Genomic DNA, 26,391 nt, shown 5'->3' with positions numbered 1-26,391 from the left:
AAAAGTGAGGTATCACAGGTTAAATGATAGCCTGAGAAGCCTCTTGCTTCACAAAATGAAAAGAAGGAAAACAGGTGGGATGTAGATGAACCAAAATTAGCCATGAGTTGAAATTACTTAAACTGAGTGATAGATGCATACTCTACCATTGCATGTATTTACATTTTCCATGATAAAAAATTAAATAAAAAATAAATGAATTGAAATAATTAATTTAGAAAGCAGTGTTGGTGAGAAGATGTAGCAATGAGGACTCAGTGGATGTGTAAACTAACACTACCTTTCCAAAGGGCAGCTCTGTGGCGGGAAACAAGACATACTATATGAGCCAGCAATCCTACTTCAAAGTATTTACCCTAAACTAACAGAATTATCAGACAACTGTATTCATCATAGCATAGCTTATAATGAAGAACTAAAACAACTTCAATGTCTAGTGATATGAGAGTAAACTAAACTATGACTCACAGTGGAAGAGCATACATCCATTGAAAATAACGTATATCTACATTTACAGATTTGAAAACTGGCAAGTTGTGGACTGAGAGAATACAAAACAGCATATAATTTGATCCCATTAGATATGTTCACTTTTACATATGTATATAACCATAGAGATTTCTAGAAACATGTTCACCAAAATGTTAACAACGGTTATCTCGGGGGAAAAGGATTTCTGTTGATTTCTACTTTCTCTACACTTTTATATACTCTACACTTTGCAGTGAACGAGTATCATTTTTATAAACACTAAGCCATTAGGAGGCTAAAAAACTAACTACCTTATTAAGTTACATTAAGAAATATTGTACAATAGCTTCACTATATATACACACATTAGGATAGATAGATACAGCTAAGTATATGTCTGCCCTTTTATTTGGTTGGCTCTTTATCCCTATGAGAGTGTACCCTGGATACAACCAAGCGAGATGGTTCTTTCCTAGGCCTCTCGAAGGGAGAATGTTTGATTCAGGCAGCCTAGTCATGGTTTCTAAAAGCATGCCACTTTTCCTGTAAGATCAACCTGTTAAGATTTTTCTGCACAGGAAAAACTAGTTGAGCAGAATGTCAGAGAAATTCAACAGAACTGAGGGTTATCTATGGACTTTGTAAAAAATTTGTAACGCATTATCCAGCAATTTTTCTGGTACTTTTATAACAGATATAAGGCTACATTATTTAGCAATATTAATAATTTTACACAGGAAGCTGGTTCATTTTGTTGATACACCCTTTAATCTTTTATGACACTTGTATGATGGAAACGGTTACTTTTATAAACCTATTGTCTGTAATTAATCATCATTTTGGCCCCTGGGAACTAGGATTACAGAAAAAGAGCTTCTTCACATGCTTATTATAATAAAAAGAATCTTAAGTGCCACGCTTAAATTCTTTAAAAGTATATCTATGTTTCTCTCCTTAAATTGGTATTCGTTGAATATTAATGAAAATATAAAGTAAAATTACTTATTTCATTTATAACTGTAAGCAATAATCCATGGCATTAAAGAAATACAGAGCAATAGGTTAAGACGTTAAATATAAAGGTTAGGATCTTATATATTAAAGGTTAGGATTACTATAAAACATGCAATTAGGAAAAAAACAGGCTATTAATGCTCAGATCACGAATCCTTGTGTAGTCAATGTTTAACATATGGTCTATGGTTGTAAGATCTCAAATCTCCACATCAGAATCTGTGTTTTAAGCATCACCTGTGAGACTGAAGCATCACCAAAAAAAAAGTGGTTTGGTAGAGAACTTTAAGATCTTCTTCCCAAGGAACCTAGGATGCTTTTGGTAACAGTGATGATAAATGCAGTTCCAGAGAAACATAACTAATAGCTGCTCCACCACCAGAATCTACCACACTATATGTGGCTTGAATACAGTTTCCTAAAGCTTGTCCTCTGTTAAAAATAAAGACAAGTTCAGCACGGAAAGTTTACCTTCTGTTAGGAAAAATGAAGCATGGGAGGACTTTCTTTCAAACGTAAGAAACTTTCAGATTCTGAAATCTTGCCGTTTACATTTTTCTGGGCATAGGTTTAATAAAATTACAGGAGAAAAACCGAAAGCACTGGTCAAAAAAATAAAAATATAAAAACCAGCAACCACCTCAAATTGAACCCATTAGGATGACTTTTCTAAAGAACAGTTTTCCAGTTTCTATTTTAACAGTAAAAGTAAGAGCCTACTTTTACTTTGAGTGCAAAACCCATTTTTATAAGTAAAAATTACAGTTATACAATGGGAGTGTATTTCCTATTACAGGGAAGATAAAGTACCTAGTTCCACTTCATCTTTGATCACTAGGTCCCATACTCAGGAGCAAACAAACTTCCAAGAGCCACCTCCTATTCTTATCCTATCCTCCAAACATTTTACACATCGGCTTTTTATAAAGACTTTTCAAAGGCTGAAAGTTCATCAAATTAACAGGCAAGCAAAAAACTGCCTTTAAGGGAGCTATTGAGTAGGTAAGGCTTCTAGGGTACCAGTAAATATTCTAATGCTTTGATTTGGGTATTAACTACATGTGTATGTCTCTTTGTGAAAATTTATCAAGCAAAATACTATTTGTCTTCCTTTCCATATATACATTTTAATAAAAATTTACTTTTAAAAAACATTCCTACAATCAAAACAATCTACTCAATTTCAAATGCTAAAAGAGAACCAGAAAAATGACCATGAAAAATGAATCTGACCCTACGACAGCAATGTGAAAACGGAGAAAAACATGAGTATCTCCCTAGAATAGATACCAGATTTTACTGTGAGGGCCAACAGCCCATTTATACTCATTTCTCTCATGCTTACTTCTACATGAAATAGATAACATGATACAATTCTTGTAACACACAGAGGAATATGAGACCAAACGGCTTAAAGAAATGGACATAGGTAATAGAAACCCTGCAATTAAAAGACAGAGAAGATGACATTTTACTGGCTGAAGAAGAACCTTTACCCAACCTATCTACAGATCAATAAACTATAAACACTGTGCTAGGCAGAATTCAAAAGTGTTCTGCCCCATACTCTGGAACCTGTAACTAAAGATGAGATCTCACTTCTGTGACGATGTCATATTCTACAGCACATTTAACCTGAAGGCAGGGAAATAATTAAGGTGGACCTGATCTAGGTACATGAACCCAGAGTTTCTCCAACTAAAAACGTAAGTCAGAAATACTCAAAGCATACAAAGGACCTGACACACCATTGCTGGTTTGAAGATGGAGTGGGGCACACGAAAAGGAATTCAAGTTGACCTCTAGAAGCAGTGTGTGGCCCCAGCTGACTGTCAGCAAGAAAACAGGAGCCTCAGTCCTACAGCCACAGGAATTGAACGTGACCAGCAATATGAATGAGTTTGGAAGTGTATTTTTCCTTAGAACCTCTACACATCTTATGGCCCAAACACTGGCCAATGTTACCACATATTTTCTTCCTATCTTTTACGGCAAGCTCTGGAAATTCAATCAGCACCAGCAGCAAATGTGATAAAGAAAAAAGAATTATACAACATATTCATTCACTCAACCATGTATTGGGTTCCCATCAGATATCAGGTACTGTGCCGGATGCAGGGAATGTAACAATGAATAACGTCTTTTGAAGTTCACAGACTTGGTGAAGACTGAAACTCAGCAAATGAGTTGGAATTTGCCTGGCACTCGGTGGAGTGGGAGAAGGGGGCTAGGAGACAGCATCACAGTTAAAGAGACCTGCAAACAAAAGGGCAAAACCTGGTCTGGTGCATTGGTTCACGCCTGTAATTTCAGCACTCTAGGAGGCCGAGATGGGCAGCTTGCTTGGGTCCAGGAGTTTGAGACGAGCCTTGGCAACATGGCAAAACAAAAACAAAAACAAAAATGAGCCAGATGTGGCGGCACACACCTGTGATCCCAGCTACTTGGAAGGCTGAGGTGGGAGGACTGTTTGAACCTGGGAGGTAGATGCTGCAGTGAGCTGTGATCACACCACCACACCCCAGCCTGGGCGACAGAAACAGAGACAAGGTCTTATGGGTGGGGGGAAAGGGCAGGCGGGGACAACACATTAGGTGAAGAGAAGGGAGCAAAAGAGTGCAATTACCATAATCCAGTATTCTGAAAGTGGCATGTGAAACCAGGAAGAGATTACACTGCAAAGGAAAACAAAGCTCAGATTATGAAGATCCCTGAATGCCACTGAATTTTTTTTAAAAAAGGAAAGTAAGTGTAGGCAACAATCTGACCAACTGGAATTCTTATACATTGTTGGTGGAAATTGTTCCATTTCCACTGTGGGAGAGAGTTTGGTGGTTCCTTGAAAAGTGAAACACAGGATTGCCATATGACCCAGTAATGCAACTTCTAGGCATATACCAAAAAGAAGAGAAAACAGGTGTTCAAACACACATACATGTTCACAGCAACACTATTCACAATAGCCAAAAGGTGGAAACAACACAGATATCCATTAACAGATGAATGGATAAACAAACTGTGGCACATACATACAATGGAATATTATTCAGTCATAAAAAGATACGATGTAATGACAATACACAACCCAGATGAACCTCAAACATCACACCAGGCCAAAGCAGCCAGACACAAAGTCTTATTCCTGTATATAAAATATTCAGAATAGATAAATCCACAGAAGCAGAACACGGGTGGATGGTCATTAGGGGCTGCTTAATACGTATGGGACTTCCTTTGGTGGGGGATGAAACTGTCCCAGAACTAGAGGTGGTGATCACACAGCACTCTGGATGTATTCAACACTACTCAACTGTTCACTTTAAAATAGTTCACTCAATGCTGTGTGGCACCTAAGTAAAAAAAAAAAAAATACTTTAGAAAGAAGCTAATAAAAATGATGACCTGTAGAGGGAGAGGGCAAACAGGCTGGGGGAACAAAGGTATAAGCAGAGCTTCTGTGTATACATTCCGCTACAGTTTCACCTCTGAATCCTGCAAATATGTTTACAATGGAAAGAAAGAGAGAGAGAGAGAGAAAAGAAGAAAAGAAGGAAGGAAGAAGGAAGGGAGGGAGGGAGGGAAGGAGGGAGGGGAAGAAGGGGGGAGGGGATGGGAGGGAGAGGGGAGAGGGAGGGGGAGGAGGAGGAGAAGGAAGAAGGAAGAAGAGAAACCAACGCACATTCATTGCATTAAATGTTAGGTTTAAAAAAATACTTGTGAAAACATGAAGAATGTTTCTTTGGGAAGTAACTTCACATACTGTATGTAAAATGTCTTTAACTGTTGGGGAAAAAAACACAACTTGTCATTCATGTCAATGATTTTTATAGCAACTCAGTATCAACCAAGTAAGTGCATTGAGTTCCTACAACAGGAAGCCAGGTTCTGACATATTCTCACCCAATTCACATTCCTAGGCTGAGTCTCTAGAGCCAGAGGTAGTACAACAGGCCAAAGTTCACAGCTCACAAGGCTGGCCACCTGGGACTCTGTCATTAGTACTGTACTTTAAGAAACGTTATGTGCTCTGAAGAAATCGACTCAAATTAAGTGACCCAGCAAAATCAAAGAAGATTTTCCAACTTGTTTTCACTTTGATTTTGACGTTTCTAAGAAATCTGTCAAAAGAAATTCTATAGTATCATCTTGCTTGTGAATTTTTTAAAGGATTTTTTTAGTTTCAAAAAGATTTTATTTCACGTATGATGAATACATGTAGTAGTTTTCATTTCAAGAGCCTTCAGTTGATAAGCCCTGAAATATCTTAAAATTTTAGGATTGCAAGACATCCACATATCCTATGTTATATTAGCAGAAGTTAAATTTCAGAAGAAAAATACAGAAACTGAGCTTCACGATTGTGTCTGGAGTATACAGGCAACATTCAATTTTTGTCAAGCACAAGGTTTAAATTAAGACTGCTGAGTCCTAGCTGGGTTTTTTTTTTTTAACCCACATTTTTCCTTACAGTACCAACATACTAATTTCTCCAATTCCTGAAACATACCAAAATTGTTAAACATTTTTTTGGTCAAGCTTGTCACTATATTATAAAGTTTGGTCTCACTCTAGATGCAGCAAAATATGACTGGTCTTATGGTATTTTCTTTTTTAACAAAGATAACTAGTTGAACAAATGCCCTGTGTCAAGCAGGACTTATTCTGGGATGGCCATGATTAATATTAAAACAGGGCAACTGCTTAAAATATACAAGATCTTCAGCTAAAATCTAAAAAGACCATAAGCTAGCATCACAGATGGATTTAGTTTGATTTCTGATTATGTGTAAAGAACAAAAATTAGTTAAAAATGCTTCATCTTTAGGATTTTCATATACCAACCAAGGTGGGAGCAGGAGGAAATCAATATTAACGCTAATTTTTTAACAGGGAACTCTGACACTGAAATACACAATTCTGACTGCTACAGAGCAGCATGTTACTGTAGTAACATGAGTTCTTACTCCATAGAATATAAAAATATATACTTTTATTTTACTTGTGGCTATCTCCAGAGTTCAAAGTATGTATAATATGAGAACTTACAAGAGATAGGGGAAAAAAATAGAAAAAAAAAGCTGTAACTGCAAAGGATGGCAAAGATATCTGGAAATGAGACTCAGGTCTCCAGAATGCTCACCTCCTTCAGCGCATGTGTGCGGTGGGAAGGACGGGCAGGAGAGAATGAGAGGGGAGTGCGAGTGTGAAACAGTCATCCGGAGCTTCCTAAACCCATACATCAGAAGAGAATGAGGAAAGGGGGAACAAATTGGGGAGAACAATTTCAAAAGTGTAGAAGAATTGTGGTTCTGCCTCATCATATCCCTCCACCACATCCAGGCAATTCTATTTGGCAAGATGAAATTCATTTTTTCGCATTCTCAGAAAGCCCTGGTCCATGATCAAGCTGCCCTCTCTTTCAATGCTCAAATTTTCAGAAAAGCAAATGCAAAAAAAAAAAAAAAAAAAAAGACTAAGAATGGGTTAGATTTAGGCAAATGGAAGAGGAAACCACATTTGTAATATAAAGCAGAAACAGTATAACTAAAGTGAAATCCTTAAACAGAACATTTCAAATGTATTTCAAAATGCTACATTTTGATTTCTTTCACGATGGAATGGCAAAAAAGGTACTTGAGTTGGCAATAAACAGACCAGAGACATGCAGGCCATCACTAGACACCCTGGGAGAGGAGAGCAGACCCTCCTTCATCAATGCAGTATACAATTGCAGAAACTTACAAGGGACAAAAACATAAGATTATCAAAGAGTACATATATGTATCATGTAAGTAATGAAAGCCTGCCAGGCCAAGAAGCCAGAGCATGTACTCTTGAGGAGATACTAAAAAGAAACTTCTAAAAGGTAAGACAGCTTGGTTAGGCCACACCAGCCATGGGTGTAGATGGGAACACACTGGTAAGGAATTGATACCTTGAGCGCCACCGGTCTAAGCCCCCAGATGCTCTTACAGGCACTCAACCCCTTACAAGACCCTCCACAAGCATTTCTGGGTGCAACAATCCTGACTCCTACAAGCACGACAGCTTGTGTCAAATGAGAGCCATCCCTCTCCTGTGGAAAAGGGTGGGGGCTTCCCACAGCTAAACTGCTTGTACTCTGAAGCAGAACGTTAAAATAGCCCAGGGAGACAGTTCTTCCAGTTTCTACACACCACATTTTTCTATTTTCCACACATACATACACCACACCCTGCATATCATTCATTCTCTGTGAGGCCCCACTGCCGGAGTTGTCATGCCAATTAATTTAACAATACGGTTTTTTGTCCTTCCCATCCCCACCTACTCCCCCCTCATGAATGTCCTTCCTCAGGCCACCCCCAGATAGGCCCACACTGCTAACTGCTTCTGTGGCATTTCAGCCCCACATTTATTCCTGTCTGCCAGGTACCATCTGTATCCAAATCTCAGTTCTATCCCAGCTGAAATCCCAATCACAAAAGGAATCATCCTGTCTAGTGACTTGAATAAATTTGATTGTCAATATTAAATACACTCTGGAGCATCACCAAGAAAATATTCCTTCTCTGTTGAGTTTTTCTACTACTAAAACCAACAATGATGGTACCTAATGCAATGGCAAGGGCTATGCTAGGTCAATATATTCATCAACAGGCCAAGAAAACTCAAAAAGTAAAAGAAATATGTAACATTTGTTGGGGATAAGTTCAGGAGGGAAGTGGGAGAGAAGATAAACAATGGAATTGGAAGAAAAGGACAACCAAGGTAAGACAAAAGGTCACAAAACAAGTAATAAGTGATGCCTTCTGTGTATTTTAGTTGAGAAGGAGAAACACATTAGGGGTTCATTTGATCTGATAAATTAATGAGTACAATAATAGCTATGATTTATTAAGCAAGACACTGTGCTAAATACTTTACATACATTATCTCCTCTAATCCTTACAAAAACCTTGTGAGAGAGAGATTAACTCTGCTTTACAAATGAGCACCTGAAACACAGACAAGTGATTCAACTTGCCCAAGGTCACAAGCTCTTAAATGGCAGGGCCAGGATTTGAATCCAGCTCTACGACTCATGACACTATGTTATAATGCCAATGCACTACAGTAGATGGCTTTAAAGCATATTTTCTGTGTGTGCATGTTTGTAACAAGGTATACCCATGTGTGCTAATATGAAATGATCTCTAAGACACAATATAGGCGAAAAATGTGCTGGGACTAGCCTCCAAGCTAAGAGTATGCTATCATCTGTATAATGTCAAAGGGTTGCAAGGAAAGACATATATAGTTGTATATGCATAAAATACCAGCAAACAAATACTCATGAAACTGGAAACAGTGATAGCCTCAAGCAGGGGGAACTAGGGGGCTGAGGATCAGAAAAGTAGAGACTTTCACTACATTTTGATATGGTATGAATTTAACCTACTCATATTTTGTCATAAGAAATAAGCACTGCATAATAAAAACTGCATAATATAACCACAAAAACTTAAAAAACTGGAATGAAAGGTTGCCTTAGCCTCCTAGTTTACCAAAGCCAAATAAAGAGGCTTATGAACAACAAAATACTTATTTTAATCAAGCATCCTTTTGAGATGTTTTCACCTGTTAACAGTGCCTGTCAACAATGCTCATATCCTAAACATGAACCAAAGGCGCTTCCATGCACAACAAGGAAAAACCAGCTCCTGTGAACGTGCGAGAAGAGTCTGCAAGTAGAAAATCTTAATACAGGTAGGGAAGGAAAAAACGCCACTCAAAGATAGTCAATGAATGGAGAGAGGAATAGGCAGAAGCAAGCCCCCTCCTGGCAGGCCCCCAGGGAACAGCACACAGCCACAGAACAAAGTCAAGCTACAGAAATGAGGAGCGAAGATGAAGGGGCAGAATCATCTAAAGGAAACAGGGAAAGGAAAAGGAATTCTTGCTCCCCAATTAGTCTGGAAAGCAGATAGATGAAAACAAAAATAAAAACACAAGATGACCAGTTTCATTTGTTGTAATTAAATGTGCAATATACTCAGTAATCAATACATGTTCCTTTGCTTGCCTTAAAAACCTTACTTTAAAAATTACTATAATCTTTTATGTAAAATTGGATTTGAAATTGCTAGCAATGTTTATTAAGCACTCCCATGCTAGCCTTTTTTTTTTTTTTTTGAGACAGAGTCTCACTCTGTTGCCCAGGTTGGAATGCAGTGGTGCGGTCATGGCTCACTGCAGACTTGACCTCCCAGGCTCAAGTGATTTTCCCACCTCAGCCCCTCAACTAGCTGGGAAGACAAGTGCACACCACCACACTCAGCTAAGTTTTTTTACGTTGTGTAGAGACAGGGTATTGCCATGTTGCCCAGGCTGGTCTCAAACTCCTGGCCTCAAGAGATCTGCCCACCTCAGCCTCCCAAAATGCCAGAATTATAGGCATGAGCCACAGTACCCAGACCCCCAGACCCTTTTTAAAAGGTTTAGTGTTTGCCCAAAAACAGCAATTCTGGCTAGTTTAAGCAAAAAATGGGGATACAGTGGAAAACAAATACTGTAGACTTGAGGAGAAACTGAACATCCAAACCTTGGGATGGGCAAGAACCAGTTCCAGGCTGCAGTGATTTGTAGAGCTCCATAAAAAAGGGCCAAGAGATGACATGGCAGAAAAATGGCCAGTGAGGCCCCTGCTGTGTACATGTACTAGGGCATTCTCAGAAAGTGGCACATTTCTGTGATCCAAGCACTACCCAATTGTTGCCTACTACACTACAGCATACATACATAATGCTCTAATTTACATTTATATTATATTGAATATGCAGGTCATGCATCACTTAATGATGGGGATATGCTCTAAGAAATGCACTACTAGGCAATTCTGTCATTGTGCGAACATCACAGACATCACTTACATAAACCTAGATGTTATGGCCTCCTACACACCTAGGTTATATGATATATAGCCTATTGCTCCCAGACTACAAACCTGTGCAGCATGTTACTGTACTGAACACAGGAGCCAACTATACCACAAGTATTTATGTATCTAAACAAATCTGAACTGAGACAAGGTACCATAAACATACAGAATTATAATCTTTCAGGACCATTATATATGCAGTCTGTCATTGACCAAAATGTCATTATAGGGTACATGGCTGTACTGAAAGTTTTAAATACAAAATTTATGTATATTTAAATTTAAATTTACTCCTAATTTTCATTTACAACTTCATGCCTCAAATTTTTTATGCATACTATCTACCATTAACTTGAATGTATGAATTGACTCTATATTAGAGTTGTGGGGAGAATTTGACACTAGAATCATAAAGATTAAACAGCACTAACCAGAAATCGATGGTACAAATGTGTTTATCAATCCATCTTTCAAAGTTTTTTATTCTTATAATGAGCCTGTAACTTAAAATATGGCATGCCTTTTTCCAACAGATGAACAAAATAAGGCCCAAAACAATAATTCAAGTTCCCTCAAACAGGAAACAAACAAACAAAATCCCAGGTTCCCATCAATGCACTCTCAGTCTGAACCACTAAACAACTTTAGTACCATATTCTTCCTAAAATCCAGTAATAATACATTATGGTAAATAATTCTAATTGCTTTCATAATTTTTAAAAAGTTATAAATGCTGAATGTTTGAAAACTTAGAACATTCAGGAAAAAAGAGAAATCCCCATAACAAAGATAAGCACATTAAGTAGGCTGGTCTATTTCTTAATCATACTCACTGCATCATATTATAAAACAGTAATTTCTTATCTGTTTTATAATATGCGACTTCCACACCCTTTTCTACTTGCATGTGCATGCGTGACCCTATGTCAGAGAAAGCTGGTACTTGGAGACTCCCAGGAAAGGCTGGTCATGTGGAGAGGACTAGGAACAGGGGCTCCAGAGACAGGGGTGCATTCAAAGATCAGTTCCACCACTTATGAAGTGAGTGACCTTAACTTCTCTGGACCTCAATTTCCTCAACTATAAAATAGGGTTGTAAGGATGTATGATACTGTATAACTTGAAGGCCTTAGCACAATGCCTGATGCCAAGAAAAGCACTCCGTAAAAACAAGCTAGTACACTCTACAAAGAACTCTAACCTCATTTTTCACCTAATATATTCAGAAATCCTTCCATGTCAATTAGAGCTACTTCTAAACATCCTTTTTAATACTAACATTGTAGTCTTCTCATGTGCCACATCAGCCACTGTGAAAGCCACCAGAAGCATTCAGGTCCTCATCATTTGTCAAGGTCACCTGCTGTTGACGAACACAGATAGGGATGGAGGACTCCAGCCAACCCAGCTTGCTCCCTAAAGTAAGGAAAAAGTCAGAGTGGGTTAGGACTCCCAATGTTTCCTCACTGGCTGATTTGGGACAATTCACAGGCCAAATGAGGTTTAGCTTTAAAAAAAAAAGTTTTTGTTGCCAATAGGATGTATGATGAAATTCACGTTATTCACCCAAGAAAGAACAACTTTTGAAGTAAAGCAATTGTGGGTTTAAAATAAAACCTCTTAAGGCATCTCTACATCTAATAAAACACTAGATTATAATATTTTAATTGCTATGAAGTATTCATCTATATAAAAGCATAACACAAGTTATATTTCATGCTTTTCATTCCACAGAAGACAGCAAAGTTAGAGATGCAGATGGCCTATGTCTTTCCAACTGTAACATTCCATGATACAGATTTAAGTAATTTTCAAAATTCAGGAATTGATGAGCATCAACCAATCATATCAAGTTGCCACAAAAATGCAAATGGCTACAATCTCATCTGTCACTAACTCTCATCCACTGAGCTGCTCCATCTCAACCACTTGCCTCTTTGTGTATGCTTTATCTCAGCTCTGAACAGTGCTTCATCCTGCACATTTAATCTAACTCTCTGCTGGCCAAGATCCAAGTAGACATTTCCTACAGCTATGACAATAAGAGCCTAATTCAGAATGTAAAGGTCACTTGGAATGTACTGGCTAAATATGAAGGTCTTGATGTTTGGTCCTTTGGCAAGAATCCTGTTCTGATCTAGGTGTTGGGTTCCTCACTCCTGTTGATCAGCAGCTCTCCACCTGAATCCTTCATCTTTGTATTTCCACGTGCCAGTCTGAGTCCCCAGATTCCAACATGGCTTGCCTATATGTATCCCTGCTAGGGTCCTATTTAACACTTATCTACCAGATGCTGAATCCCCTGTATGGCTTAAAGGGCTCTCCAGGGTCATGTGCACATCGGCGCTGTATTTTTTGGTGTGTATGCCCTAATAAACTATAAGCTCTCTGAAGGAAGCAACTGTTATTGATCACTATACCTTTAACACAGCACTTTATTCACTGAGGCATTAGATGAATTAACTCCTGCTCACACACATTTTTAAAATTTTGACAAAAACTTGTATATATTTATTGTGTACGACATGTTTTGACACATATATATTGTGAAATGGCTAAATAGAGCTAATTATATGTATTACTTCACATACTTTTTTGTGGTAGGAATACTTAAAATTTACTTCTAGCAACTCAAGAATAAAACGAGTTATCATTAATTATAGTCACCATGTTGTACAACAGATCTCTTGAATTTATTCCTTCTAAATGAAATTTTGTATCCTTTGACCAACATCTCCCAAACCCGTCCCTACTGCTTACACTCTGGCTAATCCGTTCATACTCTGCAGTATGAGTACTTGTAGTGGAAACTGCTGACACTTTTCTCAAACTGCAAAGCAATTACATATAAATTTAAGGGGCACATTGCAACACTGCTTCCTATCATTTAGCACTTTACAATCTGTACCTCACTCCTGGGTTCAATTTCTTTCTTTTTGAAGTGCATTTTTTAGTAGTTCCAACTACTAATCATCAACTTTGTTTTTTATCTACAATCTTTATTTCACTTACTTTTGAGATGGAGTCTCACTCCGTCGCCAGGCTGGAGTACAATGGCGCAACCTCAGCTCACTGCAATCTCTGCCTCCAGGGTTCAAGCAATTGTCCTGCTTCAGCCTCCCAAGTAGCTGGGACTGCAGTTGCATGCCACTGTGCCCAGCTAATTTTTGTATTTTTAGTAAGGATGGCATTTCACCATGTTGGTCAGGATGGTCTCGATCTCTTGAACTCGTGATCTGCCCACCTCGGCCTCCCAAAGTGCTGGGATTACAGGCATGAGCCACCGCGCCCAGCCATTTCATTTACTCTTGAGTATCACAATACTTTATGTGGACATGGAATTCTAGGTTGGTAGTGGATTTCCACTTCCAGCCTTTGATGTTATTACTCAACCATCTTCTGCTATGAACAAAATGCCTGCCAGTCTAGACATCAACTTTCCTCAGACTGCTTTCCTCTTATTTTCTAAGGCTTCATCTACAATATGTCTAGGTATGAATTTATTTTTATTTAACCTGTGTGGGGTTTACTACGGTTCTTGAAACTAAGAGCTCAGGCAGAACTTGTATTGATTATGAAAAATTCTCAGCCATTCTACCTTCTAATAGTGTCTCTCCTACTCTATTTCCTCTTTCTGGAAGCTCACAGAAGGTAATATGGGACTTCCTCATTCTAAAGTTCATGAATCGTAACCACTCATTTTCCATTTCTTTATCCCTTATTACTGTATTCCAAGCAATTTCCTCAGATCTCCTTTAAAAATCTATTGATTCTTCAATACAGTTTTTATCTTCAATTATATCTACCTGGCTCTTTAACCTGTCCATTGAGGTTTTTTTTTAAAAAAAAAACTTAATGACCATTATTTTCATTTCTAGAAGTCCTATTGGGTTCTTTTCCAACTCCATGTTATTTTTCTAATCTGTGCTCTTTCATTATGATCTTACCCCTTTCATCTCTCATAATTTTAAGCAAGAGATTATAATCTCTTTCATATATCCTATCATCTCAATCTCCTGGAATACTATTCATCTGCTAACTCTCCTTCATGGTGATTCATCTCCTTGTGTAGCTGGGCAATTTTTGTATTGCAAGCTCATCTATAGCATGACTTGTTTCTTCTGCAAGAGTCTTAGATTTTTAATTTGCTCTGCAGGTCAGTTTCAGACTTACTTTTGAGGGCTCTATTCATTTCCATAGTTCTAGACCAGATTTTGTGCTAATTTGTCTCAGCTTGAAGGTTAGTTGCACTGTAAGAAATGTTAAATTTGAATCCACCCCAATTATGAGGTGCAATCTTCGAGTTTAGATGTCCCTTTTTTATTCCTAATGATCACAACCCCAGGAGGACAGCAAGTTTCCTACACTTTCCCAAACCAGTAGGCAAAGTTTTTCTAGTTCTCTTTTCACAGATGGAAAAGCCCTTCAGGGTTTGATGCTAGAGAACCTTTACTCCACCTTCCAAGTCTATGCAGACCCAAGGCCATGCCTCCTACTCCTCCATGAGACCCTCAGGACTAAGCCATTGGGGCCTGTATTCAGATCAGAAACCACCACAGGCCTTGAGCTCCTGATTAACGCCCTAGCTCTGAATTTTCTGTTCATAGCTGGCACCTAGGGATTCCCTGGTATTTTAAACTTCAGAAACGCTTGTTTGTTCTTGTTATATTTTGTCCACAGTTTCTGTGTGTTTTTAGCAGGGTGGTGAAGGGAGTCCTCCACATTCAGCTTTGGTGACAATGTTGCTAGAAGCCTCCAGCAGTCACAACATATGAAATAGAAATGATCACTTCAGAGAATTGTGATAATTACTTACCATTCTGCCAAATGACAATTTTTTTCCCAGCCTCAATAATAGATTTCAAATTTGGAAAAAATATTCCCAAGGTATTTTAAGATCATTTTTGTCACTATGCATTTCAAATGCCTCCATAGTTCTCTTTCCTTGAGAATTTCAATAGAACAAGAACATACCGGTTGACTCTTTTCTCCCTACCCATTCATTCCATAATGAACTTCAATCTACTTTATACTCCTAGAACTCCAGTGAGATTGAGCTAAAAAAGATCACCATTACCCACGTAATCAACAAATCCAATGGCCTTTTGTTCTCATCTATTTACCTCTCTAAGCAAGACTGACCATTCCATTTTTTCCATCCCAATACTACTGCAGTTCAAATATTATTTCTATATTATCATAACCATTCCCTAACTCATCTCCATCACTCTACTCTCCCCCCAGGCTCATCGCCCTGCAATTTATCCAGGTTGTATCCCAGCCAGGCTAATATTACTATAATACCTCTCCAGTCATGTCAACTGCCCATACTCCCCACTCTACTACCGTGACTCATCACTCCCTAATATTACAGGAAAAGAAAAGATAAATAAGGCAGGATTCCTCTACACAAAAGAATAAATAACACCACCTAACACTTACTGGATGCATGCTATGTACTTGGTAATGCGATAAAAACACCTTACCTACAATCATATCAATCAGCCCTCACAACAACTACAGGAAGCAGGTAGAATCATTACACAATTCTTCAGGGATAAGAAAAGTCGAGATTAATGAAGATTAAGTAGCCAACCCAAGGATGCAAAGCTAGCAAGTGGTTAAGTTTGTTTTATTTTATGCCAAGCCTATCCTCTTAAACAGTATGCTATACTGTCTCCACAAATATTTATAGCAAAAGCCCAGACCCTCCTCTGGTTGCAAAATTCATCTATCCACACAACTTAACAGTTCTGTCTGGATGCCTCAAAGGTCTCTCACATTAATAAATTCAAAACCAAACTAATGATCATGCTGCCCAGAGGTGGTCCAACCTCAGTGAACGGTTATACTAGCCAACTAGTCATGCAAGCCAGAAACGTGGACGTCACCTTTGATATTTTCTCATTCACCTTCCATACCCAACCCATGACCAAATCCCATGTATTTTTTGCCTCTTAAATCCCTCTCTAGTGCATCTACCTCTCTCCATCTCCAGCACCACCACCTAGCCCAAGCTGCTACTTTCTCTCACCTCAATTGTTGTTACAGTCCAACACATCTACAGTCATTCATTCTGGTTTCTTCCAACCCATTCTCAATTTTGCAACAAAAATAATGCTTTATTCCCCCCACTCAAGATGATTTTAAAATACAAATCTGATCATTTCACAGATTTTGGACTCAGTACCAAAGCTTTAAGTCTATCTTTATTTGAGGGTCTGAAGCAATAGGAATGCAAAGAGTGGTGACAGCTGGGTTTCAGCCACAAAAACAAAGCAATTTCTAGTGAATCCAGAATGATGCCAGCACAGACATAGAAGCAAACTGAGAGATGATGGCCAAAAGGACAGTACCCGGGAGCTTTTGAGCATGTGGCTCTAGTTATTCCCTAGGTGGAAGTGAATACTAAACTTGCCAAATGTAAAGAAATTCTCCTAGTTATACTGGGATACCCCAGGACTCCTACAATAAAATTTTTCCTTAAGTAGTTCAGACTGAGTTTCTAGCTTGCAACCAGGAGTTTTAGCTAAGACAACCGTTTTAGAAGAGCCAAGACAGCACGCTTAGAAAAAGGGAATATGCCTACAACGCAAAAATAAAACAAATTCTACATAGAGTAAAAATACCTTTGGCCGGGAAATACATAAATATGCTTAATGTTTGTAAACTCATGTATCTCTTCCTTTTAAAGGTGTTACATAAAATGCTTTAGGGTAACAGCCATGTTTTCTTTTATGTTCTGCAAATCATTACAGCTTACTGTAAGAGCTGAATAAATGCTGAATAAAAAAATCAGAAGTAAAAGCATGACTATACAATAATATAAATCGAAGTTGCATCCCTGGCAACTTGCTCCCTTTGGGAACAGTTTATACACTCATGTAAAAAAAAAAAAATCTTTTTCTAGTGACACTCTGCCACTATTCTATTACCTGGTTTTGATTTCACATAGCTGGGTATTATAAACTCGCCTTGCTCTTAGCCAGAAATTGTACATGTTACCTAAGCATACTAAAAAGTGGTGAATCATGGAAGGAAAAAAAAAAAAAACTTGGCTGTGGAAACCACAGATTATATCCTATATGAACACTTTTTCTGTTGCCATCTGGTGGTTTGTGTATAAAAATCAACACTGACATCCATTGTATAGAAGGGCTTGGTCATACCCTATCAAAATCTCTTTCATTCTTTTTGCATCGCGCCTAACACCTAGAGAGAAGATAAAACTGACCTTCACTTTGAAAACAGGCTCACAAACACACAAAATAAATTAAGGATCACACCAGAGAGAGGGACTCACAAATACTACCACCTGTGGAAATCAGCACCCTTAGTTAAGTATGATAGGTTATACCTTTATGATACAAAATCCCTCCTTACTCTAAAACTGAAATATATTCTAATTAGCCTGCTTGGGTTGCTAAAATTCCTGCTACCAACTATTCCTAATAAAGGCAACTACCAGAGCTCCCCAAGTTTCCATATTCCTCCCCAAATCACCATAGTCATTACGTGGTTATCTCCCTCTATTTTTTTCTCATTGGAAAGACTATTCATCGTTGTAAAATTAAGCTTACACACTTGAGAGCTTCCAACCCCCTCAAGGTAAAGAATTAGGTTTAGAATACCATGGAGAGTTACAGAAAGGAGAAAAGGCAACCAAACACTGCACAAAGACTAATTCCACGTAATAATATGGACCCCAGGGTCTAGCCCATTCTTTGAACCCACAACTCCAAAGCCTAGCCTTATCCATTTAAAAAAAATTTGTTTGAAAATGAACCAAAGCCAAAAACACTGCAGAAACTATAGTCTTAGCCCATGTTCATCAAGCTAATCTCCAAAAATCAGAAATAGATTTACTTGACTGACATATCTGTTTTCAAGAAATTGGACTATTTAATTGATAGCTGTTATCTTCACTAGACATTGTCTGTATATCAATAAAGTGCCAGTTAAGCCTGTTAAAGTGAAAAATTATTGTGTTAATTTTAAAGACCCTTTGTTTTACTAAAAGCCCCTAATGAAGACAATTAAACCAACATAACATTATGTTAAGCACAAAAACAGACATCTACTAATCTCTTTAATTACTGATGGTCACTGTACAGTAAATATAAACATTCTCATCCATCGCCATTTTCTCTTATCTTTTTAAGTTTCTCACTGCATTAATTACCTCCAGATTTGTTAGCCTTGCCCCTTCTTTCAGCCATGTAGATAAATAAGCATCTCACATTTTAAGAAAATTTATTTCTCCAAATTTCAGGCTTATACTGATAAATTATGTCACCAATTTGTTTTACAGAACCTAAAATTTTGAACATGAACCATTTTTAGGCTAGAGTAAATATATCATGTGTTAGACGGCAGGACCTAAGGAGAAATACTACATTGCATCTTAGTTGTCTTCAACATTGTAAATACTCTGAGAAAAGTAAAATGAAGAAAATTAGGTTCTAAGCTAAGACATATGGAGTTACAGAATCCCCAGACAGGAGACACATGCAGAGTCTAGTGAAGGGCAGAAAGGATGACAACATATAGAAGATCAGAGAATCAGAGTAGAACAATTTTGGACATCTAGTCTAATCCCTCCTTTTATAGGTGAGAAAACAGACTCAGAGAGACTAACAGACTTGCTCATATTGCACAGTAGTTACAGAATGAAGTATAAACGAGGCCTACTGATCCTTAGCCCAATGTCTTTCCATTTACCATATCCATGTTTCTAGGAAAGCTTTATAAAAAATGCTTTCATTCCCACAATACCCACAGGAGATTGGGACCAGGCTGATGGAATGAGTTTCTGGCTTTGGAGCTTTCTGTCAGGAAGCCAACCACCTAAATACTAGAATTGCACATACATAAACAAGGGTTCCCTACAGCAATGCTCCCATAAAAATCATGATTTTTCTATTTGGATTTAGTGGCAACACTGTTCACATAATGAAGCTCTAAGAGTAGTAACCTCTCCAGAACAGATCTCAGGTATAGGATCAATAACTGGCAGGTAGGTATCTAACTGTGACAGACTTTTGCATTTCAGGGATTCACTGAAGAACCTATAGCTTCTTTCTACGTGCTACCATAGGATGGCAGGAGGTGCCATATTTGCTGTCCCAACTGACAAAATATGTCCTCCCTCAGGATTATGGGTACAAACGTTTATGCCCTTTTTTTAAAAAAAAGAGGTGTACATACTTAGGGGGAAATTTAAGATAATGCCTTACAGAAATGAAGTCAAATAAAATTTTAGAAACTATGCAAATTAAAATGCTCGGTTACTTTGGGTTAAATGTATAATTGGGTACCAGGAGTATTTAATCAAATAACAAAACATCAATAGCTTTCTTTTGTAAATAACCCTTAATTTTTCTTTATACTACACCTTTCAATGTGATTTTCATTCCCCACCTTGAGCTTAATTCAACTTTCAATGCATTTGGACCTGGAGGTCTACTCTCATAACTACCACTTTCTTTACTTCTTAGAGAAATTTAAGCCGTGACCTAATCAGAATCCTCACTTTGTGTCCATTCCATTCTCTAGTTTCAGTCAGCTGACATTACCAGTCTCTGATCTCTGGGACACCGTAAGGCAGGCAGGCAGAAAGACACTACATGCCACACACCTCTGCCACCTTAAACGCCAAATCCTATGTATTCCAATACAAGCAATACAGGGGCTCTGAGGATGGAAATAACATAAAGGCAACTGGTAGGGAGAATTAAACTACACAGTCTTACCTGATATCACTTAATTACCCACTTAACTTGCAGCCTTCCACATTGTTTTATCTCAGTATTTGAGGGTCCAGGAAACTTCTGGTTAGGTATAAACCCCAGTATAGCCTAAACTTAACTGTTTACATAAAATGTGTGCTAAGGCAAACTAATAAAAGATCAGTACCTTACAAACTCCACCTACTTATTTAAAGGACTCAAATTCATACACTTCAGTGCAGATAAAAGAATTTTCCAAATGTTCCTCAAAGAAATGGTTGGTGCACTCCCAGTAGTCCATTCTGGGGTGGTCTAATCTCTGCCAACCATGAAGCTGGAATTCATGTTATGTTATGGAAGAAAAATTGGGGTAGGGGAATACATCAAAATGGTGATAGTCATTTTCTTAGAGGAGACGAATGGGTAGATGGAAGGGGTTACATACATCCCTCATCTCTATTTTCCAAATTATGTAATTTTTATTTTGCAATCATAATCGTAAATAAGGTTTATCTAAAACTTGAGGTCAGATTACTCAATACTGTTTTTAGAAAATATCAACCACCGTCTTTCCCTTTGGTACAGATCTGATTGCTGCCCGTTTTTCCCTCTCCTTATAAAGGCAGAGGCTACATGGGAAACGCTCCAGCCCAGGGGTTATGAACTCAAGTTATGTTCAGACTCTGGATCAGACTTTTCATTCTGGCATCACCACTCCTAGTCCTGGGACCTCAGGAAAGTCAGTTAACATCTGAATGCCTCAGTTTTCCCAAAGGTAAGATGAGAACAAAAATGCTGTCTACCTCTCAGGAGCTGCTGTGAAGAATAAATGAGCACTTAGTGCTTGGCACGTAAAGGTTCAATGAAGGACAGCTACAGGTGGCTATGCAGACTGCATAGAGGGTAATAACTGCTTATTGTTGGATTTGGAAGACAGTAACCAACCAAGAGACCAGTTGTCTGTTAAATACCCAGTGGCCTAATAAAATTTAATTAACTATCTGAGCACTCACTAAGCAAGATTCTTTATTAAGATGATATTCAAGTAAGGGAGTCTAGAACTCAAGTTCCAGTTGAAACTCAAATTACAAAGTTGTAAAGGGAGTAGGTTAGGAGGAGGGGAAGCAAAGTACTTCTGGATTAATGGAAAGCAACATGGGCCCAAAAGGAAGCTAGATTTGTAGTGAACTCAACACTCTAGCAAACAAGTGGCAGAAATGCCTAATTAGTAGTCCCTGTCCAAGGCTGGGAATTGGCCTGAGAAAAGTGACCCAGACCACAGAAAAATCAGGCTAAGGATGACAGAGAAATTGAGTGAGATTATGGGATTAACCAACACAAGGATTAAAAATAAAAAATAAAAAAAGTAACACAAACATACAAGAATCACTTGTGGAGTTTTTAAATGCATGCTTCTGAGAACCAACAGGTCTGAGGCGGAGTCCAGATAACTGTATTTTAAATTTTCAGCAGTGATTCCGATGTACACCTCAGGCAGCACAAAGCAGGGGCTCAACAGTTTCAGTAGGAATAAACGATACATAAGTGAAAAGCTAGTGTACTCTGTTGAGTTTCAGATCATGAACCTGGAACAGGTATAAGTGAACACAGGCCCAAGGTCCATAAAAGTCACTGCAATTGTTGGGGGAGGACAATAAGCCCAGGAAGGCATGAAAGGGAAATCAAGCCATGTGGTCTCACGTAAAAGCATTAGAGCAGTGGTTCTCAAACTTGGCTAAACATGAGAATCACCTGGAGGGAGGAGGTGGTGTCTCAGCATCCTGATGCCCAGATCAAACCTCAAGTTCATTAAAACCAATTCTAGGAGTGACATCCAGGCATCAGAAGTTTAAAGCTCCAGATGATTCCAATGTGCAACCAAGTTTGAGAAACACTGGGCTAGAGAGTTTCCAGGAAGTCAGCGGGTGTCTGGAATGGGGGGAAACACAAGGTAATAAGTGAGTAGTTCTCGAATTCCAACGTGTATTAGAATCACATGGAAAGCAAATGTGGCTCATGGAAGAGGAAGAGTAGGTACTCTACAGCTTCATCAAATTCCCCAGGTGATTCTAACACATACCAAAGCTTGAGAACCATAGGTCCAAGTGGAGACAATTTCAAATGAGAAACTGAGGACTATGAACAAACAGCCCCATGGACAAGAACATTCCTATCCTTTCTAGGCCTGAGGAATGCAAGCTGAATCTAGGAGGTCTACTGAACACTGCCAGAATCAATAAGCCTGTAAAGGGTCCCGCAGTAAAGCTAAAGGCACCACGGACTTCACACATAAGACTGCTTATACATCTTTAGCCTCAGAAGTCATCCTTCCAAACCACTCACAGCTGGCTCTTTGGTGGATGGCATAAAGAAAGCATGTGTTGCCACCTGCCTTCCAGAATTAAAGACTTGGCTTTTTAGGAATCCGGGAAAGTCACAAGCAATTAAACACACAGCAATAAGCAGAGCATACAACTCAGAAATTCTCATCACCGCATAGAAAGAAGAAACTCCAGGGCATATTAAAGTTACATTTGGAAGACCTGAACCTGGCGGTTCACATCATGATCAGTTACATAGAGGGTCTGTAACCTAGGTTATAAAAACGTAACTTTTACTGATCAATGTCGCACATGTTTATTCTCAAGATACACGACCTAGCCTACTTACATGAGGTGCAGAGAAATTAGGCATAGCTTCACCTAGCTACAATGTAATAATATGGTACTTAGGAGGCGTTCCAACGTAGTGGTAACTATTCCATTTAGAATGTTACATCTCATAAGATTCAAGAGAATGCACTCCTGCGCATATGACCAACTCATCATCCCATCAGAAATCTCTTATAACAGCACCAGAATTTTCATTTTCAAGATACATGAGCTTTTGTCAAATGGTGACATCTCCTCTGTAATATGAATTTTCAATATGATATAAAAAAAGATGGATATATTACACATTTCACAGAGCAAAGAGAACAGAAACCAGTCAATGAATTTAAAATTTGTGACAACCTATCTGAAATTTTACACTAAAAGATCTGTACACTTTCATAAGCCATATAAATGTAAAACAGGTACCAATGTTTTTACTGCCAAAAAGGAATAAAATATTCCTCCCTAACAAAGTTCAGTTGTTGCCTTAATATATTTTTAAAATGTATTTTCATTAACATTTCAGTTGTTAAAATGCAATGCTTTACACAGCCTTCAAAGTGCAACTGATAAAAACTTGAAATCTATGTAATATACTTCAAAACAAAGCCACTGGCAGATTTTTTCCCCACCATTTCAGTCTGTGCACGAATCTTCAAATGTATGAACGTACAGGTCTTAGTGCAAAATGCAAGTCACTGTTTAAAAAAAGAAAACTTAATAAACACATTATTTTAAAGGTCATCCTAAGTGATTTAGATTTCTTAACTTGAACCTTGTTTCTCTAACAATCTACAGATCCCACTGTACAAAATGACTTAATAAATGCTTTTCTTCCAGAGTAAGTCATTAAGCAAAAAGCACAAATAAGTGAAATGAAAATTTTCCAAGTAATGGAGGAGTTAAATTAACCAGAAATATGGCAATTTGTTTTCATGTAGTAAAACATAAGAGGGAGCATTTATGAAAGCTGGAGGGGGGTGGAGGGGCACAATTTAGATAACGTTACATAAGCATTCATAAAAAAAAGTATGAGTTCGTTATTAAGCTATTGGATGATAGTTTTGAGCTCAGACCTTTAAAATGTTACTACATTTAAGTCATGTTACTACACATAAATCATCTTCACAGGACACAGAACACAGCTAATTTAAGTTTAATACGCTCATCTTCGTCAATCTCAGAATACCGAGTTCCTTACCATGACTGTTCGTTAGCTGTATCTTGGAATACGACTAAGTTAATTTTCCTAAAACTACCATCAGCAAAACCAGTTCACTAATGTCTTTTAAAGACGTTACCAAAGGACGTATTAAAATAGTTATTTCTGGGTTGAGGGGGGTGTTTTGGTTTAAAGACCAGCAAACTTCAAAAGAAAAGGATGCTAGCTAGCAGGGGTATGTTACGGGTTTTGTCGGGGGCGGGGAGGGGGTGGAGGGAAGCCCAGATTTGGGAGGGAAAGCTCGTTTCACTAGAGATCCCATCTCTCGTTTCAAAAGGTCATTTCCATTCAGCAGATCCTCTTTCCCTATTTCAGAGCTCACCACTGTATTCTAAACAGAAGCCAACAGAGGGAGAAAAACAAAGCCAAGTGCAAAAGCTGTGGGCACTGAAAGTTTTGCTCCACCGGCCGCGCAGCACCCACTTGGGGTCGGGCTTTGGGACTTGGGGGAGTCAGGAGCAGGCGGGGGCTGGGGAGAGGACGAGGCCCTGGGGAGGGGCTGGAAAAGGCTTTTCACAGCGACTGGCACTTGATATTTGCAAGTCTTGTGGATGTCACTCACCGGAAACCAGACCCTGCGGTGCGAAGGCTCAGGTACAGACCAGCCCCTTTTTCATCCATGCAATGGGAAGGGGACTCGGGCATCCTTTTAAGGAGCTGAGGAATGGGTCCTCAACTTAAAAATTTTTGTTTGTGCTACTGCGATATAAAAAAAATAAAACGCAAAGCAGCAGACAGGGTGCAGGCTCTACAGGGCTCCGTTTCCCTCTCCTCCGAGTCTGGCGTGGAGGAGCCCCTGGGCTCCCTAGAGCCCCCAGCAAGGCGCATCCCGACCCGGGCCGGGAGGCGGGGGGACCCCGGACACACTCTCGCTGCTCAAGTTCGCGCCTCCGCGCCCCGAGGCGACGCCCCCGGCCCGCGACCCCGCGCGCACCTACCTTGCGCCAGCGCCCGGAGCAAGTGCAGCTGCAGCGCCAGCAGCGCCCACCAGCCGCGGCGGCCCGGCCCCAACTTTGCCGCCCGCCGCCCGCCGCACCGCCCCGCGCCCGCCGTGTCCCCGCCGGGGGTCTCGGGCGCCGCCCGGGGTCGCGAGGGCTCCGGGCCGGGGCGCGGCGCCGGCGAGGGGCGGGCGCGGCCGGGCGAGGATCCCCGCGGCCGCCCGGGGCCCGCGCGCTCAGGGGGCTCCGCGCCGCCGCCGCCGCCGCCACCGGCCGCCGAGGGCCGGGCGCCCCGGGCCATGCCGAGCAGCCGCCACCCCGAGCGCCGCGCCGGACGGACGGACGGGCGGGCAGGACAGGCGGGACGGCTCCGAGCGGGCGCGGCCACTCCGCGGGAGGCGCGGCGCCCCCCGGCCCGAGGTGAGCGGCCGCCCAGCGCTGAGGGGCGGCGTCCCGGGTCCCCGCGTGAGGGGCGCGGCGCGGGTCGGGGACGAGCCGGGCGAGAAGTTGTCAACGGGGGAAATTCGCGTCCGGCGCTCACGCAGTCCCGAGCCCGCCGCGGCCGGGGCGCCAGGCCCCGCCGCGCTAGCTCCGAGAGGTCCGCCGGGCGCTGAGGAGCCGCCGCCGCCCCCGCCCGGCGCTGAGAAGAAAGTGCGCCCGCCCGCGCGTCGCGCTCGCCCTCAGCCGCCGCGGCCGCCGCTCCCCATTCACAGCCCGGCCGCACGCGCCGCCCGCGCCCGCCGCCCGCCGCCCGCCGTTGATTGGCCGAGGGAGGCGGTGCCCGCTCCCAGGGCCCGCCCCCCAGGCCCTCGCTGGTTTTCAAAGTCGCGGCGCCCGCCCGCCTGCAATTTTGTGCCGGCCCGGGCGCCTGGCTCGGGCGGCTCCCCGCGCCGGCTGCGCCCCCTAGGGACCCGTAGTGGGGACTGCAGGCGGAGTCGATTCGGCACGCGCTCCCTGGGCGGGCTCGCGGGCGGGGGTGGTGCATCCTCGCCCGGCCCCGCGGCGGTGCGGGCGCCCGGGTAGGAAGGGCTCAGGTGCAGCAGGACGCGCAGATCGTGCGGGAGCCCCGGGCCGAGGGCGGAATGGGGCGCGCCCCGAGAGGCGCCCGGCTACCACCAGCGAGCTCAGTGCTTGGGGGTGACGCGCCAAGTTACCGTAATTGCAAACACGCGCAATCGGGTTTTTAATTTCTAGCAACCAAAGGCACCACTGGGTGCAAACTCGCCTCCTGTTCAGAGGAGTGGACATGGCATTGTAGAAGCGTCCAAGGTCACTTTTGGCCGGGGCTGGAGGAGGGCGGGGTAGGGAGGGACACACTGCAGGTTTCCCACCGTGGAGTGGGGGAGTCTTGGGGCAGGGTCGGCCAGTGGGAGGGTCTCCCAGGGGGGACCCGGGAGCCTGTGGGGCTGGGGGTGGGGACGGGCGCCGACGCTCAGCATGTGGTAAGCATTAGCAGAGTTTATGG

The 26,391-nt window shown here is 40.9% G+C and overlaps 1 protein-coding gene across 1 annotated transcript in view; it reads right to left on the bottom strand.

The window, feature by feature from the left end:
- The window catches only part of SDK1 (sidekick cell adhesion molecule 1), a 963,741-nt gene extending 938,136 nt beyond the window's left edge, over window positions 1–25,605 (bottom strand). Inside the window, exon 1 of the mRNA XM_034963556.4 lies at window positions 24,927–25,605. Within this exon, the coding sequence (XP_034819447.2) occupies window positions 24,927–25,227 (301 nt within the window). The 5' untranslated portion in view covers window positions 25,228–25,605. The remainder of the gene's footprint in view (window positions 1–24,926) is intronic.
- Between the last annotated feature and the right edge of the window lie 786 nt (window positions 25,606–26,391).

The sequence above is a fragment of the Pan paniscus genome, chromosome 6, assembly GCF_029289425.2.
Source record: "Pan paniscus chromosome 6, NHGRI_mPanPan1-v2.0_pri, whole genome shotgun sequence".
NCBI classification, from domain to species: domain Eukaryota; kingdom Metazoa; phylum Chordata; class Mammalia; order Primates; family Hominidae; genus Pan; species Pan paniscus.
The sequence above is the reverse complement of the archived record's forward strand: the minus strand, read 5'-3'. Positions and strand labels throughout refer to the sequence as shown.